The sequence below is a fragment of the Manis pentadactyla genome, chromosome 10 (assembly GCF_030020395.1).
Source record: "Manis pentadactyla isolate mManPen7 chromosome 10, mManPen7.hap1, whole genome shotgun sequence".
NCBI lineage: Eukaryota > Metazoa > Chordata > Mammalia > Pholidota > Manidae > Manis > Manis pentadactyla.
The window spans coordinates 77,200,622-77,218,367 of record NC_080028.1 but is presented as its reverse complement, the minus strand read 5'-3'; the positions used below and the strand labels follow the sequence as shown (position 1 = coordinate 77,218,367).

Below are 17,746 nucleotides of genomic sequence, written 5' to 3'. Positions count from 1 at the left end.
TGAGTGTGACATCCCTCAAGTGTGGGAGCAAGTCTTTTTGAACCCACACTCAACATGACGAGCCGTGGTCACTGTCGAACCCTTTCTTCACCACCCAGTTTACTGCCCCTTCAGTTGGGTGTTAGAGTGAGGGAAAAAAATTGCTCTTGAATAGTTTACCAGATTCCAATGAAATGCTTTGAGGGCACTTCTACCTTTTGCCACTTCCTTCAGCTTGCACTCTAGCTTTTTGGTTAAAAACGGCCATTGGTAGCTTGACCTGCTTTGGATTTCTTGCTGATGGTGTCTCCAGAGAAGAGCCCTAGGGCGGCCGCAATTTGGAGCCAACCCCGTCCCGCTTAGTATTAAAGGCAGGAGCTCGCAAGTGGGGAATGGCTTTTTTGCGCTAGACACTTGGGGGCCCTTAACACAGGTGCTCTTTTCATCCAACAACGCTCTGGAGATAGAAGTAGATAGAAGTTTCTGGGAGAGCTAAGATTCCAATCCAAACTCCAGAGCAAACTCTCTCAACCTCTATACTGAGTACTGAGTGATCCTCAGGAAATTTTTTCAGGCATCTTCTGTTTCTGCAGTTTTGTGTAAATTGACTTTTTCAGCCCTAAACTTGCACTGAAAACTTACATCTCGTTTAGTTGAATATTAAATGAACGTGGTGTTTGTTCATGCTGACCATTGAACTTGGTGGTGGGGGCGGGTGGGGAAGCATGTAGGTTTGAATGACTCAGAAAAGGGAAATAACTCTTTTGGGGGAAGGTGATTTCTTAAATCAACATGCCACCGATGGTCACTTAAACCAAAGGAGTTCACCATTAATTACACTTACACAGTAAGTGGGTGGTGTTTACCATCATGTTCTCAGTGTCTACGAGACAGATTTGTCTTACATTTTGGCAAACCTGTTTTCAGAATTCCCAGTAAGAATTGATGGCCTAGTTTGATACTTCTTCCAGGATTAATGAGGCAACCACTCACAATTGCAACATTTCTGCCTAATAATTGAAGCAGTTTGTATAGTCAAAGCTGACTATTTTCCTTTACTGTATTTAGCAAGCTTAGATCTGCAGGCTCATTTTTTTAATCTAACATAATACTTAGAAGATAATAGAAGCTCTATTTTAGTATGTGTTGAACTGAGGCATCACACAGGATTACTACTTTCATTGCTCTATTCCACCATGTAACTTAGTCCACGCTGCACTTCGCTGTGGGAAAAGTGTTTAGGAACAACCAGGTGTAATAGTTCGCTCTATGGAGAATCAGATGCAACAGGTTGGGGTGACATGTGGAACTCTTAACCTCTGATCGAAAGGAAGTCATGAGGTGTTCACGTTTAATGAAACCTTAACATAGGTCTGAACCTCCTTAATGCCAATTTGCGTTTAGAATTTGTTCTGTGCTTTTCAAAGGACTTTTACATCTGTTATCACAATGGACTTTTGACATTACCCTGTATTTCGTAACCAAGTGTGTGGGGTAGGAAAGATGGGAACTAATGGGAATCATAATATGGAAATACAGCCTGTAAAAGAATGAAGGCTGCAGTGTAAATCAAAGGAGATCTTTGTCCTGATTGGGTTAAATTGTACTTGAAAAAACTAAACTTATAATGGATTTTAAGATGTATTAACTTAAATATACTAGGTATTCTGTGCCAGCTATTCATCTCAGCATTGGGGCCACAATTCCTAGCCACAAGATAGGATAGGCAGTGCCCCTTAGTGAACTTGATGGTCTAGAAATGTGTTGACTAGAGAAGCCTAGACATGCTGCCTGCCAGTATTGTGCTCACTACAGTGCTTGGCCGTGGTAGTCTCTCAACAGATATTAGCTACTGAGTGAAGTTTGGGAGTAGGTCTGTTCTGTTACACAGATTAATAAACAGATCTAGTGGAATTTTGACAAGTGCAGACATCTGTCCAATTTTTAACATCCTACTTACTGAACAACCCTTATTTGGAGATAGCTGTTAAACCACTTCTAAAGATCCTGTTCTTAAAGTCAGAACTACACATTTTTTTCCTTTAGCCATAGAGCATTATTCAAGTAGATTGAATCTTTATATCAAAGTTCACAGCAGTCCTTTTTAAACTGCTGAAAAATGCTAATCTCAGAAGGCTCTGGTCTTCCGTTCATACCTTGTTAGAAACGTAAAGCTGCGTGCAGGCAAATGAAGAAAAAACCTTTTGCTTTTACCAAACACTTTGATGAAGAGGCTGTCTTTTGTCAGAGGGTTGAGTTGGCACAGTAAAAGGCTGATAGTGATCTCTGTGGGTAAGATCCTTTCTGGGACAGCAGGAACCTTCTGTGAAGGTAGTAATAGTGCTTGCTTTGAAATGTGCCCCTGAGAACAAGGTGTAAAGACTTCAGAGGCTGGATTTTCTTTTAGACGGGCTGCTGTTAGAATTGTTTGGTGAGCTGTGCAAGCTTAGAGTAAGGATTCAGGTTTCTATTACACAGCAAATGAAATCTTAGTTTAAAGGAATCCTAAGATTTCAACTTCTTTTCAAGATGAGTACATTTTCCACGTATGCAAATAATTTGCTGAATCACTGCTTGAAGGGTCATTAAAATGAACATCATTTTTCTTGATGTTTATCTTCAGGTTTTTTGGTTCCCCAATTATAGTAACTTGGCAACAGGAGTTACACAGAAGCATCACCAAATGACGCATTTGATTTTGTAATAGGAAAAGCTTTCAGCCTTAATGTTACTAAATTACTGCTATAGACTGCAGCTAATGTGGGAATATGTTGTCCTTGTATTTTTTGAAGAACTGAAGTAAAATACAAAAAAAAAATAGCAAAGGAATTTTGAGGTTTCAGAATTCTGGAAGAAAGAACCTTTTAAAAAATCACTCAAATGTTAAAGCTAAGGCATAGGGCTGAGTAGCTGTTTAAAGCTAACAGTTTATACTGTCAAAATGATCATTTTCAAAGACTAATTAGTGAAAGAATATTAAACATGAAGGTGTAGATAGGTTGCAGTTCTCAAGACTTCAGTAAATCTGTGGTATTTTTAGTGGCTACCTAGGCCAGTTCAATAGGATTTAGAAAAACATCCACTTAATGAAAATCCTTACTGTAAAATAGAGATGAACAGGTACATAAGGCTTCAACACTGTGGTGCTTCCTTTTCTTTTGTGCCTTAATTAAAAATATAAATAAAAGACAGTAAGTAGTCTCCCATTCCCTCTCACCAATTATTTAGAAAACCTTCATGGGCTTACTGCCAGTTTTTGGCTCCTTTTGGTTATGGAAGCCAGATGCTACACAACAGGAAAGGAACTTTTTTTAAAGACCAAAAAAAGACCCTTGACTTTAAACTAACAGATGAAGTAATATCCTTTTATACAGTGTTACTTCACAGACACTTTTTTGTAGTTGAGACTTGTTTTGCCAGAGTGCTATCCTAAACATCCTATGAAATATTTAGGAGACTGCGGCCTCAGGTTACTGAAACGGGTTGGGGCTTTGTTTAACTGGAAATATGGACTGAGATAAGGACAAGTCTCAAATTCTTGTCTTTTTGCTGTGCACTGGAAGAGTGCTGTCCTGGGCATCTCATTCTGCAGCTGCAGGAGCAGACAGCTTAAAGAAACTAGTTGAAGATGGTGTCAAGTTGCTTTTGATTCTGGGAGGGGCTTTGGCTCAGGTATTGATTGCTAGCTAAGAACATCTGGGGATCACGGGAAGATGGCGGCATGAGTAGTTCAGAGGAAATCTCCTCCCCAAAATATATATATATTTATGAAAATACAATAAATACAACTATTCCTAAAAGAGACACTAGTGGATGCAGTACAACAGCCAGGATACATCTACATCTGTGAGAACTCAAAATCACACGAAGGGGATAAGATACAAGCCGCAGCCAGGCGGGACCCATTAATGCTCCCCCACCCCAAAACCTGGCGGGAAGAAAGGAGTCGGAACAGGGAGGGAGTGAAAGGCCAGGACTGTTAAACAACCAGCTCTCGAAATCTGCACCCAGAGCACAGACACAAGGTGCACAGGGTGCTGGATATTAGAGAAACGGAAAAGGAAAACCTGTGGGCAGGTCCCCGCAAACGGCGCCCCTGAGACAAAAGAATAGTGAGTGCTTTCTGCAAATCTTAAAGAGACAGGGACCCCATAGCTGGACGAAGTCGTCCCAGCACACTTAGCCAGCAGCTGGGAATCCCAGGGAAACTTAGGTGCCCTAAACCCCGGGAAGGCAGCACAGCTCTGAAGACCCTCACGGCACTAAGCAGTCTGCCAGTCGTTCCTCCAACTGGTGTGGACCCCGATACACCTGCCCAGTAGCAGGAGAGTGGCACTGCGCGCCAGGGGCAGCGGCGCCGGAAGGGACTGGGGGCAGATCGCGTTCACCAATGGCACCAGAGGGGACCAGGAGAGGCTTGTGTGAGCCCGCAGCGGCGGCAACCGAACAGCCAGGGTGGGCTTGCACGCACCGGCGGCAGTGGAGACAGAGGAGCCCAATAGAGGCCCACGCGGGAGAGCCCCGTGCGCACCTGCAGCGGAGCCAGAGGGAGCAGGCGCGCTACCAGCAGCCGACCAGAATCCCAGCCCAACGCACAGCTGCCCGGGCCAGAACCAAAGGCTGCTGCTGGTACACAGCTGCCCGGCAGGGGCGCCGCTATCATGGAGGAGCACACCTGGCATGCCTGCCACTCCCCGCAGGGCTCCGCGCTGCTCTGACAGAGACCCCGCCCACAGCAGCTTAGGGGACTAACCCAGTGGCTGCTCCAGGAGTACGGGTAACCGACACAGGCAGTGGAGAAGGGCAAGGTATCCAGCAAGCACGAAAGGACTTTCTTCTGCCAGCTGACACACCCGGAACCTGCCTACAGCCACAGCTATCACCATGAAAAGGCAAAAAAATTTAGTCCAGTCCGAGATAGTTCAGATAACACCTGAGAGAGGATCTGCAGAGACAGACCTAACCAGTCTCCCTGAAAAAGAATTCAAAATAAAAATCATAAACATGCTGACAGAGCTGCAGAGAAATATGCAAGAGCTAAGGGATGAAGTCCAGAAAGAGATTACAGACATCCGGAAGGAGATTACAGAAGTGAAACAAACTCTGGAAGGATTTATAAGCAGAATAGATAAGATGCAAGAGGCCATTGATGGAATAGAAACCAGAGAACAGGAACGCATAGACGCTGACACACAGAGAGATAAAAAGATTTCCAGGAATGAAATAATATTAAGAGAACTGTGTGACCAATCTAAAAGGAACAATATCCACATTATAGGGGTGCCAGAAGAAGAAGAGAGAGAAAAAGGGATAGAAAATGTCTTTGAAGAAATAATTTCTGAGAACTTCCCAAAACAGAGGGAGGAAATAGTTGTTTACACTACAGAGGCACACAGAACTCCCGAGAGAAGGGACCCAAGACACATAATAATTAAAATGGCAAAGATCAAGGACAAGGACAGAGTATTAAAGGCAGCCAGAGAGAGAAAAAAGGTCACCTACAAAGGAAAACCCATCAGGCTATCATCAGACTTCTCAACAGAAACCTTACAGGCCAGAAGAGAATGGCATGATATATTTAATGCAATGAAACAGAAGGGCCTTGAACCGAGGATACTGTATCCAGCATGATTATTATCTAAATATAAAGGAGGGATTAAACAACTCCCAGACAAGCAAAAGTTGAGGGAATTTGCCTTCCACAAACCACCTCTACAGGGTATCTTAGAGGGAGTGCTCTAGATGGGAGCACTCCTAAAAAGAGCACAGAACAAAACACCCAACATATGAAGAATGGAGGAGGAGGAATAAGAAGGGAGAGAAATAATCTTCAGACTTTGTTTATAATAGCTCAGTAAGCAAGTTAAGTTAGACAGTAAGGTAGTAAGGAAGCTAACCTTGAACCTTTGGTAACCACGAATCTAAAGCCTACAATGGCAATAAGTACATATATTTCAATAATCAACCTAAATGTAAATGGACTGAAAGCACCAATCAAAAGACACAGAGTAATAGAATGGATAAAAAAGCAAGACCCATCTATAGGCTGCTTACAAGAGACTCACCACAAACCCAAAGACATGCACAGATTAAAAGTCAAGGGATGGAAAAAGATATTTCATGCAAACAACAGAGAGAAAAAAGCAGGTGTTGCAATACTAGTATCAGGCAAAATAGACTTCAAAATAAAGAAAGTAATGAGATAAAGAAGGACATTACATAATGATAAAGGGCTCAGTCCAACAAGAGGATATAACGATTATAAATATATATGCACCAAATACAGGAGCACCAGCATATGTGAAACAAATAGTAACAGATTTAAAGGAGGAAATAGAATGCAATGCATTCATTTTAGGAGACTTCAACACACCACTCACTCCAAAGGATAGATCCACCAGACAGAAAATAAGTAAGGACACAGAAGCACTGAACAACACACTAGAACAGATGGACCTAATAGACATCTATAGAACTCTACATCCAAGAGCAACAGGATACACATTCTTCTCAAGTGCACATAAAACATTCTCCAGAATAGACCACATACTAGGCCACAAAAAGAGCCTCAGTAAATTCCAAAAGATTGAAATTGTACCAACCAACTTTTCAGACCACAAAGGTATAAAACTAGAAATAAATTGTACAAAGAAAGCAAAAAGGCTCACAAACACATAGAGACTTAACAACATGCTCCTAAATAATCAATGGATCAACAACCAAATTAAAATGTAGATCCAGCAATATATGAAAACAAATGACAACAACACAAAGCCCCAACTTCTGTGGGACACAGCAAAAGCAGTTTTAAGAGGAAAGTATATAGTATTCCAGGCATATTTAAAGAAGGAAGAACAATCCCAAATGAATAGTCTAATGTCACAATTATCGAAATTGGAAAAAGAAGAACAAATGAGGCCTAAGGTCAGCAGATGGACAGACATAATAAAGATCAGAGAAGAAATAAATAAAATTGAGAAGAATAAAACAATAGAAAAAAATCAATGAAACCAAGAGCTGGTACTTCAAGAAAATAAACAAAATAGATAAGTCTCTAGCCAGACTTATTAAGAGAAAAAGAGAGTCAACACACATCAACAGAATCAGAAATGAGAAAGGAAAAATCACAACGGACCCCACAGAAATACAAAGAATTATTAGAGAATACTATGAAAACCTATATGCTAACAAGCTGGAAAACCTAGGAGAAATGGACAACTTCCTAGAAAAATACAACCTTCCAAGACTGACCCAGAAAGAAACAGAAAATCTGAACAGACCAATTACCAGCAACAAAATTGAATCAATAATCAAAAAACTACCCAAGAACAAAACCCCCAGGCCCAATGGATTTACCTCGGAATTTTATCAGACATAAAGAGAAGACATAATACCCATTCTCCTTAAAGTTTTCCAAAAAATAGAAGAGGAGGGAATACGCTCAAACTCATTCTGTGAAGCCAACATTACCCTAATACCAAAACTAGGCAAAGACCCCACCAAAAAAGAAAATTACAGACCAATATCCCTGATGAACGTAGATGCAAAAATACTCAACAAAATATTAGCAAACCGAATTCAGAAATACATCAAGAGGATCCTACACCATGACCAAGTGGGATTCATCCCAGGAATGCAAGGATGGTACAACGTTCGAAAATCTATCAACATCATCCACCACATCAACAAAAAGAAGGACAAAAACCACATGATCATCTCCATAGATGCTGAAAAAGCATTTGACAAAATTCAACATCCATTCATGATAAAAACTCTCAACAAAAAGGGCATAGAGGGCAAGTACCTCAACATAATAAAGGCCATATATGATAAACCCACAGCTAACATCATACTGAACAGCGAGAAGCTGAAAGCTTTTCCTCTGAGATGGGGAACAAGACAGGGATGCCCACTCTCCCCACTGTTATTCAACATAGTACTGGAGGACCTAGCCATGGCAATCAGACAAAACAAAGAAATACAAGGAATCCAGATTGGTAAAGAAGAAGTCAAACTGTCACTATTTGCAGATGACATGATATTGTACATAAAAAACCCTAAAGACTCCACTCCAAAACTACTAGAACTAATATCGGAATTCAGCAAAGTTGCAGGATACAAGATTAACATGCAGAAATCTGTAGCTTTCCTATACACTAACAATGAACTAATAGAAAGAGAAATCAGGAAAACAATTCCATTCACAATAGCATCAAAAGGAATAAAATACCTAGGAATCAACCTAACCAAGTAAGTGAAAGACCTATACCCTAAAAACTACAAGACACTCTTAAGAGAAATTAAAGAGGTCACTAAGAAATGGAAACTCATCCCATGCTCCTGGCTAGGAAGATTTAATACTTTCAAAATGGCCATCCTGCCCAAAGCAATATACAGATTCGATGCAATCCCTACCGAATTACCAACAGCATTCTTCAATGAACTGGAACAAATAGTTCAAAAATTCATATGGAACCGCGAAAGACCCTGAATAGCCAAAGCAATCCTGAGAAGGAAGAATAAAGCGGGTTCCCCACCTTCAAGCTCTACTACAAAGCCACAGTAACACGACAATTTGGTACTGGCACAAAAACAGAGCCACAGACCAGTGGAACAGAATAGAGACTCCAGACATTAACCCAAACATATATGGCCAATTAATATACGATAAAGGAATCATGGACATACAATGGGGAAATGACAGTCTCTTCAACAGATGGTGCTGGCAAAACTGGACAGCTACATGTAAAAGAATGAAACTGGATCACTGTCTAACTCCATACACAAAAGTAAATTCGAAATGGATGAAAGACCTGAATGTAAGTCATGAAACCATAAAACTCTTAGGAAAAAACATAGGCAAAAATCTCATGAACATAAACATGAGTGACTTCTTCATGAACATATCGCCCCGGGCAAGGGAAAGAAAGGCAAAAATGAACAAGTGGGACTATATCAAGCTAAAAACCTTCTGTACAGTAAAGGACACCATCTACAGAACAAAAAGGTATCCTACAGTATGGGAAAATATATTCATAAATGACAGATCTGATAAAGGATTGACATCCAAAATTATATATAAAGAGCTCACACACCTCAACAAACAAGAAGCAAATAATCCAATTAAAACATGAGCAGAGGAGCTGAATAGACAGTTCTCTTAAGAAGAAATCCATATGGACAACAGGCACATGAAAAGATGCTCCACATCGCTAATCATCAGAGCAATGCAAATTAAAACCACAATGAGATATCACCTCATACCAGTAAAGATCGCCATCATCAAACAGACAAACAACAACAAATGTTGGCAAGGATGTGGGGAAAGGGGAACCCTCCTACACTGCTGGTGGGAATGTAAATTAGTTCAACCATTGTGGAAAGCAATATGGAGGTTCCTCAGAATGCTCAAAATAGAAATACCATTTGACTCAGGAATTCCACTTCTAGGAATTTACCCTAAGAATACAGCAGCCCAGTTTGAAAAAGACAGATGCACCCTTATGTTTATCGCTGCACTATTTACAATAGCCAAGATATGGAAGCAACCTAAATGTCCATCAGTAGATGAATGGATAAAGAAGACATGGTACATATACACAATGGAATATTACTCAGCCATAAGAAAAAAACAGATCCTACCATTTGCAACAACATGGATGGAGCTAGAGGGTATTATGCTCAGTGAAATAAGCCAGGCGGAGAAAGACAAGTACCAAGTGATTTCACTCATATGTGGAGTATAAGAACAAAGGAAAACTGAAGAAACAAAACAGCAGCAGAATCATAGAACCCAGGAATGGACTAACAGTTACCAAAGGGAAAGGGACTGGGGAGGATGGGTGGGAAGGAAGGGATAAGGGCTGGGGAAAAAGAAAGGGGGCATTATGATTAGCATGTATAGTGCGTGGGGGGCACGGGGAGGGCTGTGCAACACAGAGAAGACAAGTAGTGATTTTACAGCATCTTACTACACAGGTGGACAGTGACTGTGAAGGGGTATGTGGGGGGGACTTGGTGAAGGGGGGAGCCTAGTAAACATAATGTTCTTTATGTAATTGTAGATTAATGATACAAAAATTTAAGCAAACCAACAAACAAATAAACAAATAAATAAAAAGAACATCTTTGGTGAGTCTCTGTTCATTCCCAGTGAGGAATTACCACTTTACAACAGGCTAGAAGAGACTTAAGTAATGTCTAGTTAATGTTTACATGCTTTGTCTTTAATAAATTCAGTGGCTTCCATGTTGGGCTGTGTGTACACATCCTATGAGTACAGAATATTTATTTCTGGAATATCTTCAGCCATATGTATTTCCATTTTCATTTAGTGAAAACAAGATATTAACTTGCCTGGGGTTGTATGTGTTTTCACTGGCCGAGCAAGCAATAAAAGCCAAGTAGATCAACTCTAGTTTCTCACTGCCGCCTGTGAAAACACGTGAAAAGATTAAGTACCACAGCTCGGGAAACCGTACTCTCTACCTTACACGAAGAAATACGTGAACATCCCTGCCAGTAGACTTAAAACAGCGTGGATTTGGATAATAGAGAGTCCTGATGAGAGTGGAGTTGGAACCCGTGGACAGTAGCTTCTGTTTTGCTTGTGACTCACCATGTAGGTTTGGTCAGGTCACTTAGCATCGGGTCAGGTGCTTCGGGTTGTCTCATTTGGAAATCTGGGCTGACCTACCTTGAAAAGATATAAGATTAATGCCCCTTAAATGTTTTGAGCTGTCTGTGAAGGTTCTATGTCTTGTGAATACAAGATGTTATTTCATGGACTTGTTATCTAACTCTTAAGTACATTAATAGACATCATTGATATTTAAATCATGAGAGAATGTATTTTAACATCTATGTACCAACATATACACTGTTTTGTTTTAAATGGGTGTAAAATATTTTCAAATGAGCTGGAGGGGTGTGTGGTAGGTATTGCTGTTTAGTTTTTTCATAATGAGGAAAAACTCACCAGGTATTGATTATGTACATGAATGGACAGTGCCATGTAACAAAAATTGTTGCTTTTCTGTTACCACTTACTCTAGGTTAAGTTTCCATATCTTGGTAATGAATTAACATTAAACCTTATTTTAATACCTCTAAAAATTAAGTTTAAAAGTCATATGTAGGGAGGTTTACTGTTTTCATAATATTTCTTTCATAATAAATAAAAGACCTTATATGAAATGACTTTCCATCAAACTCAAAAGAAAATTCCAACTTTCTTTACCATGGCCTATAAAATCTTGTCTGATCTGCCCTTGTCTACTTCTCCATCTTCATCTCACACCCCTCTCCCCCTCATGCTTTTGGTCACACTGGCCTTTTGTCAGGTTGTAGAGTATCTTAAGATCTTTCCTGTTGCAGTGCCTTTTTTTTTTTTACAATGCAAGATCTTTATCCTTCATGCTTTTGCTAAAATGTCTTCTCATAGAGGCTTTCCTTATAATCTCCCTTTCTAAAATAAAATAGTTCCTTTGTTTGTTATCAGCAAATCCATTTTTTTACTTTCCTCTCACTCAATTGATGAATCTTTTAGCCCTGTTATTAGAACATATCCAGAATACCACCCCTTCTCTCCATGTCTGCCACCACCATCCCTCCACCAGATGATTACAGTATCCTCCTGTCACCCACCCTGCTTCCACCTTTGTCCCTTTCATTCTGTTTATACAGCAGCCAGAGTGATCCTGTCAGAAGCTTCACCAGGTGCCCTTTCGCTCAGAGTAAAAGTCAAAATCTTGACATCATTAGGGCCCACACATGCAGGCCAACCTTGGAGTGCCACCTCCCACCCCCACATTGCACACACTTTGCTGCAGTCTCCTTGGCCTCCTTATTATTAGCTCCAGTCCTACTTCCTCACAGGTGCTTGTCGCTTGTTTTGCCTCTGCCTGGAATGTTGGTTCCCTAGATTTTATTCAGTTCCTTCACAACTTGATTCTGATGTCACCTTGTCACATGTTCTTAAATTTCAACCTCACACACACACGCTCTTCCTATCCCACTTCCTTGCCTTTTTTTCTCTTTATTGCTATTATATATTTTATTATGCTGTTTCTCCTAGTGGACTATAAGAGCAGAAAATGTTTTTAGCTAAGTTCAGTTCTTGTATCCCCAGTGCCCAGAATGATGTCTAGTATTATTGAATGTAGGCATGCATGTATGAATGGAAAGTGTTTATCACAGTTTGCAAGCTTATTTACTTATTTGCTCTCTGGCTCCTTCCATTAATCTGGGAGTGTCAGGAAAGCGGGAACTTCATCCATTTCACACACCATTCTGTAAGCAAAGCTTAGCGTAGTGCTTAGCAATAAAAACATTCATTTGTGAATCAATGAATACTAATAATACTTTGCCTCTGTACTGCAGCTTAGTTTCTGAAGTACTTCCTTATGTATTCCATTTGATTTTCACAGTCTTATATTGGTAGCATAATCATCTCTCTGGACAAGAGTACTAAGTATAGGGGCCTTTAAAGTCACCATATTGAAAGTGTTAACTGGTAAATGGTAGTCTGAAGTGGATCTCAGACTTTCCTATTCAGTTCACTCTATTACCCACTATATTAAAGGACCTCAGTTACCTATGTTAGAACTAGTGTCCTTTTTTTATCATTAAATTTTTATTTCTGGGATTGTGTATTATGAAAAATGAGGTTTAAAATAGAAGTGTGGTTTTGTGCTAAATCAGAGTATGAGCTACTGATGTGTCATTACCTGAAAAACTTGCTGTGCTGCTTATCTGGTTTGCTCATCTGGGAGGAGGACATGAAGAGAAGTAGCAAAAATGAGAGACCTAGGGCAGTGTTCTTATTACCGATGTATTTTTTTTATTTTTTATTTTGTTATCATTAATCTATCATTAATTACATGAAGAACATTATGTTTACTAGGCTCCCCCCTTCACCAAGTCCCCGCCACAAACCCCATTACAGTCACTGTCCATCAGTGTAGTAAGATGCTGTAGAATCACTACTTGTCTTCTCTGTGTTGCACAGCCCTCCCCATGCCCTCCCCCACATTATACATGCTAATCGTAACACCCCCTTTCTTTTTCCCTGCCCTTATTCCTCCCTTCCCACCCATCCTCCCCAGTCCCTTTCCCTTTGGTAACTGTTAGTCCATTCTTGGGTTCTGTGATTCTGCTGTTGTTTTGTTTCTTCAGTTTTTCTTTGTTCTTATACTCCACATGAGTGAAATCATTTGGTACTTGTCTTTCTCTGCCTGGCTTATTTCACTGAGCATAATAACCTCTAGCTACATCCATGTTGTTGCAAATGGCAGGATTTGTTTTCTTCTTATGGCTGAATAATATTCCATTTGTGTATATGTACCACATCTTCTTTATCCATTCATCTACTGATGGACATTTAGGTTGCCTCCATTTCTTGGTTATTGTAAATAGTGCTGTGATAAACATAGGGGTGCATCTGTCTTTTTCAAACTGGGCTGCTGCATTCTTTGGGTAAATTCCTAGGAGTGGAATTCCTGGGTCAAATGGTATGTCTATTTTTACCGATGTATTTTTGCTCTTAATGTTTTAGTTGCCTTAGGAGGATTCTAGGATCTGTAACAGCAAACGTTGCTTTTATAGTCATGTTCACAGCAGCTGCATTTCATGGGCACTTTTGAGACTATTGGAAGATCTGCCTGTACTTTGACTCAAGGGTCTGCCCAAAAAGTAGACAATCAAGATACGAACAAGTCCAATCCCATTAGCAAATAATTATGACCTGAGAAGTTTTAAATGCTGAATGCTCTTTACTGAACTAATGACTGTACCTCCATAAAGTGGATCATTATTCTTCGCATCTTACAAGTAAGGGTACTTAAAAGAGTATGTTGTCTGGTAGAGGGCTCCAGTTGGACTGAATTTTTTTTTTTATATCGTTAATGTACAATTACTTGAACAATATTATGGTTACTAGACTCCCCCTATTATCAAGTGCCCCCCACATACCCCATTACAATCACTGAATTGGACTGAATTTTAAGTAGAATTCAGATTTCCTTCTGTGTCATTTCACATTTCGGGGGATCTGACTTAAAACTGTATATGTTGGCTTGGGTCTTGGTTCCTTCTTTAAGGATGGGTTATATAAAATGCTGAGGTCATTTGCATTATTCTAAGATTCACTTGTTGTGCTAGATCTCCAGCTTGCTGCTGAACTCGGGAAAACATTGCTGGATCGGAACACAGAGTTGGAGGATTCGCTTCAGCATATGTACACAACCAATCAGGAGCAGTTACAGGAGATTGAGGTAATTTACTTCCCGGAAGAGTTACACTTGGAGGGGTGGCTTGTTGCTGCTCTTGTACCAATCATATTCTGCTAACATAGCACTTGCAATTAAACACAACGTTTAATTTTTAACACAGACATTTTTGGGAGCAAGAACCATCAAAGAGGGCCAGGAGGTTGATTTCTACTTTTGTTATGCTTTTCCAAAACACCTAAGTCTGAGAAAAAAGATTTCTCTCTTCATCCTTGGTGAAGTGTACAAGATGTAAATGGTTCCAGTATTTGCCAGTATGTGAAGTCAAATAGAGCTGTGAATATTACATTTTTCACGTTTTTCTCTTAAAAACTGAACGTGCAGTATTTCAGGTATGCAAAGAGGTGTAAGAGAATAATGCAGTGAACACCTGTGTGTCCACTGTCCACCACCAACTTAAGAAAAGGATCCACACTGTTGGAGGCTCCCTGTGTACTCCTCAGTTGCACACACATACCCCTGTCCTCCCCCTACTCCTACCTCCTGCCAAACACCATCCGAAATTGGGTTTAGATGAAAAATCTAAAAATTGTATACCTGATTTCATAATGTGTTTAAACTCCTTGTGCCATTCAAAGAATTAATCATAAAACAGATGTTTCTTTCTCCCTGCTGTGAGCTTAATTCATTTACATTTTCAGTAAATATTTTAAATTAAGATACTACTTCAGTCTAACAAAGTGAAATGAAAGAGCCTAGATTAAGGCTTTAAAATGAAAGGTGCTATCTTGTAAATGGTCCTGTTCAAGTAGCACAGTTATGTGTAGGCCATGTGACTATAAAAATAGTTAAGTATAGATAACCAGTCCCATTACACTTGTTCTATGCCTCAAACTCTCCCCTTTGCCTCTCCCCCGAGAAAAGCTTTGCACTTAAGTTATAACTCCTTCCTCTCAAATTGGTACATTAGAACCAGGTCTCATGTCTGTGTGCAGAAAAAATGTGAAAGACTTTAGAACAGTTATCAGAACTTACTGAGTTGTGATTATGTATTGAGCTAGGTACTGGAAATTCAAAGAAGAACAATTACACTGTCCCTGACTTTAAAGCAATCAAAATCACACAAATTTAAAATTTTAGTACAAATAAACCTGTCATCAAAACTAAGGCAAATTTATAACCTCAATATCCTTAATTTTTGTTAGTAGCTGTGATTAAAGGGCATACAATAGATCCTCCCCTTCATTAGGATTTATGAATATAGCCAGTGATGTAACCAAAATACACTGTTATAATTCTAGGAAAGTACATCTTGTAATGATACTGAAGTTGCCAGTATTATTTTTAGTACCTTATACATCAAAGAGCATAGAATATGGCATACCCAAAATTGAATGTAATTACTTGTAGAGTTTGCCAGAAACCTAAAAATGCCGAAAAAACAAGCATCTTTAAATTGTTAAACTAGCCAAATGTCATACGTGATCAAGGAACTCATTCCTGCTTTGTTTCATGGACTTTCCTTTACAACTCACTGGAGGATTTTATAGAGGTGGTCCTAGGGCAGGTATCTGAAGACTATCAAGTAATGTGAGGTACATTTACTTGTATTTGGGTAGAATCATAGTCTTAATACATTGTATTGATCTATCAAAGCACCTATAAATCACTATAACTGAATACTGTAGCTGATAATTTTAGCATATCTCCCAAGTATAGATAAAGAAAGTACAAATATTTGCATTTTTTAAAGAATGATGCCTGTTTGTTACTGTGGGAGATCACAAATGGAATTGCTTTATGATCTAAGTTATTTGTCTTTCTGCCTTTGTTTTCTGTGATGCTGAGGATGATTAAACAGTTAAGACAGATTGTTGACATTCTGAAAAAATCCAAAGATCTTTGAGAGTCTCCAATTCTCCAAATAACACTGTACTGTCTAATGTCACCCATAAGATGTTGCAGACATAATGGAAATGAAGTATCCAGGTCAGACCTCAGTGAATAAATAAATAAAATTAAGTACATGTGTAAGCTATCCAAATACATTTAGCCTGGAGTACTTCTAGAAACATTTTCATGAATCTCTGGTTTTGGAAATAGAGCAGGTAGTCCACAGGCTCATAGTTGCAAGCTTTGTAGCATTCCACATTTTACTTTTGATCCAAGGCTGTGTTTTGGATAAGAACAACAATGTCTTGTATTTCTTCTCTGCCATTATAATTGGCTTGCTGCTTTCTTTTTATAAATCACTTCATGAAAGTCAGTAGGGATGGGACAAAATGGGGAGATGAAATGGCCTTGCTGGTTAAGCCCATTTACCAACCAGAGAGGACTCCCAACAGACTGGCTTTACTGCCTTCTTGGTTCACATCTGTTCTGGGCAGACTTAGAGATCACAATATAGACTTCTAAAGTCTCTCTCCAATAGTCTAAAACAAGGAAGGCCTGATGCTCTTGTAAAAAGTAACCAGGAAGCCAGAAAGCCTAATTCCCTATTAAAAATTGACCCTTGCTTACAGTACCTCTATTCATTGCAGCCTTCAGGAACCCCCTAAATGTTATGAATTCTAGCCTTAGTGGACACCTATGTCAGTTTTTTCCTCTTTTAAGTAAACTTTTTGTTGAATGTAATATACATACAGAAAACACAAATCCTAAATACATAGTTTAGTGATTTTTCATAAAGTAAACATCCCCATGCAACCAGCACCCAGATAAGAAATGAGAATATTATCAGCTTTTCCACTAGCCAATATTCTAACACCCTAGATTAGTTTAGCTCGTTTTGAACTTTACATGAGTGGAATCACTTGTACAAGTTTTAAACTAATTTTTCAGAATGTTTATTGAGACTTTTCCTGATTAGAAAAATAAAACATGATCTTTTTAAAATTTAGAATTATAGCTTGAAAACCAAAAAGTCAGGCCTTTTCCCACTACACAGAGAAATTTTACATGAGAGTCCAGAAAAATGGTCCTGGAACAAACTACTCAGAATGGGTGAAGAATAGTACAAAACTGGTGAAAATACTAGCATAAAATCTCCCAAACTGTGACTCATTATGGAAACAAACAACTATGAAACTGTCAAAGTGTATTTTGTAAGTTTGCTTTTCAAAGTCTCTCAGTGAATTTCCAACAGTCCTTAAAAATTAATCAGTCTTTTGTTAGCAATCATTTTTAATGCAAAAAAAAGATAAACTACTGAAAGTAATGATTGGCTTCAGGGACACCTATAAGCCTGTGTGACTTTTATTCATTGTTGATCTGAGCATGTAATTTTTCAAGATTCCAGAGCAAGTTTTCTCTCTGGGATGAGAGGACGAGAAAAGCTTTTGGAGACTAAAGAGATCTGACACCATCCACAATCGGATTCTCTTAGTTTTCTACAGTCATGGAAGCACCCTTCATCTTCCTGGTTTTTTTTGCTTGTCTGCTTGGAAACCTGCATTATCTCCCCAGGACTTGTTCTACACTCAGAGTAGTCTGGCCTTCATGGCATCCCTTCTGTCAAGAACTCCTGTTTTTTTTGGGAA

The 17,746-nt window shown here is 39.3% G+C and overlaps 1 protein-coding gene across 3 annotated transcripts in view; it reads left to right on the top strand.

The window, feature by feature from the left end:
- CDR2 (cerebellar degeneration related protein 2) overlaps positions 1-17,746 on the top strand; it is a 42,059-nt gene that overhangs the window by 876 nt on the left and 23,437 nt on the right. For 2 of the 3 annotated variants that reach the window (XM_036917003.2, XM_036917004.2), the window contains exon 2: positions 14,140-14,252. The exons of the other annotated variant lie outside the window; for it this stretch is intronic. In XM_036917003.2, coding sequence (XP_036772898.2) covers positions 14,140-14,252 — 113 coding nt within the window. The remainder of the gene's footprint in view (positions 1-14,139; positions 14,253-17,746) is intronic. 3 annotated transcript variants of the gene reach the window in all.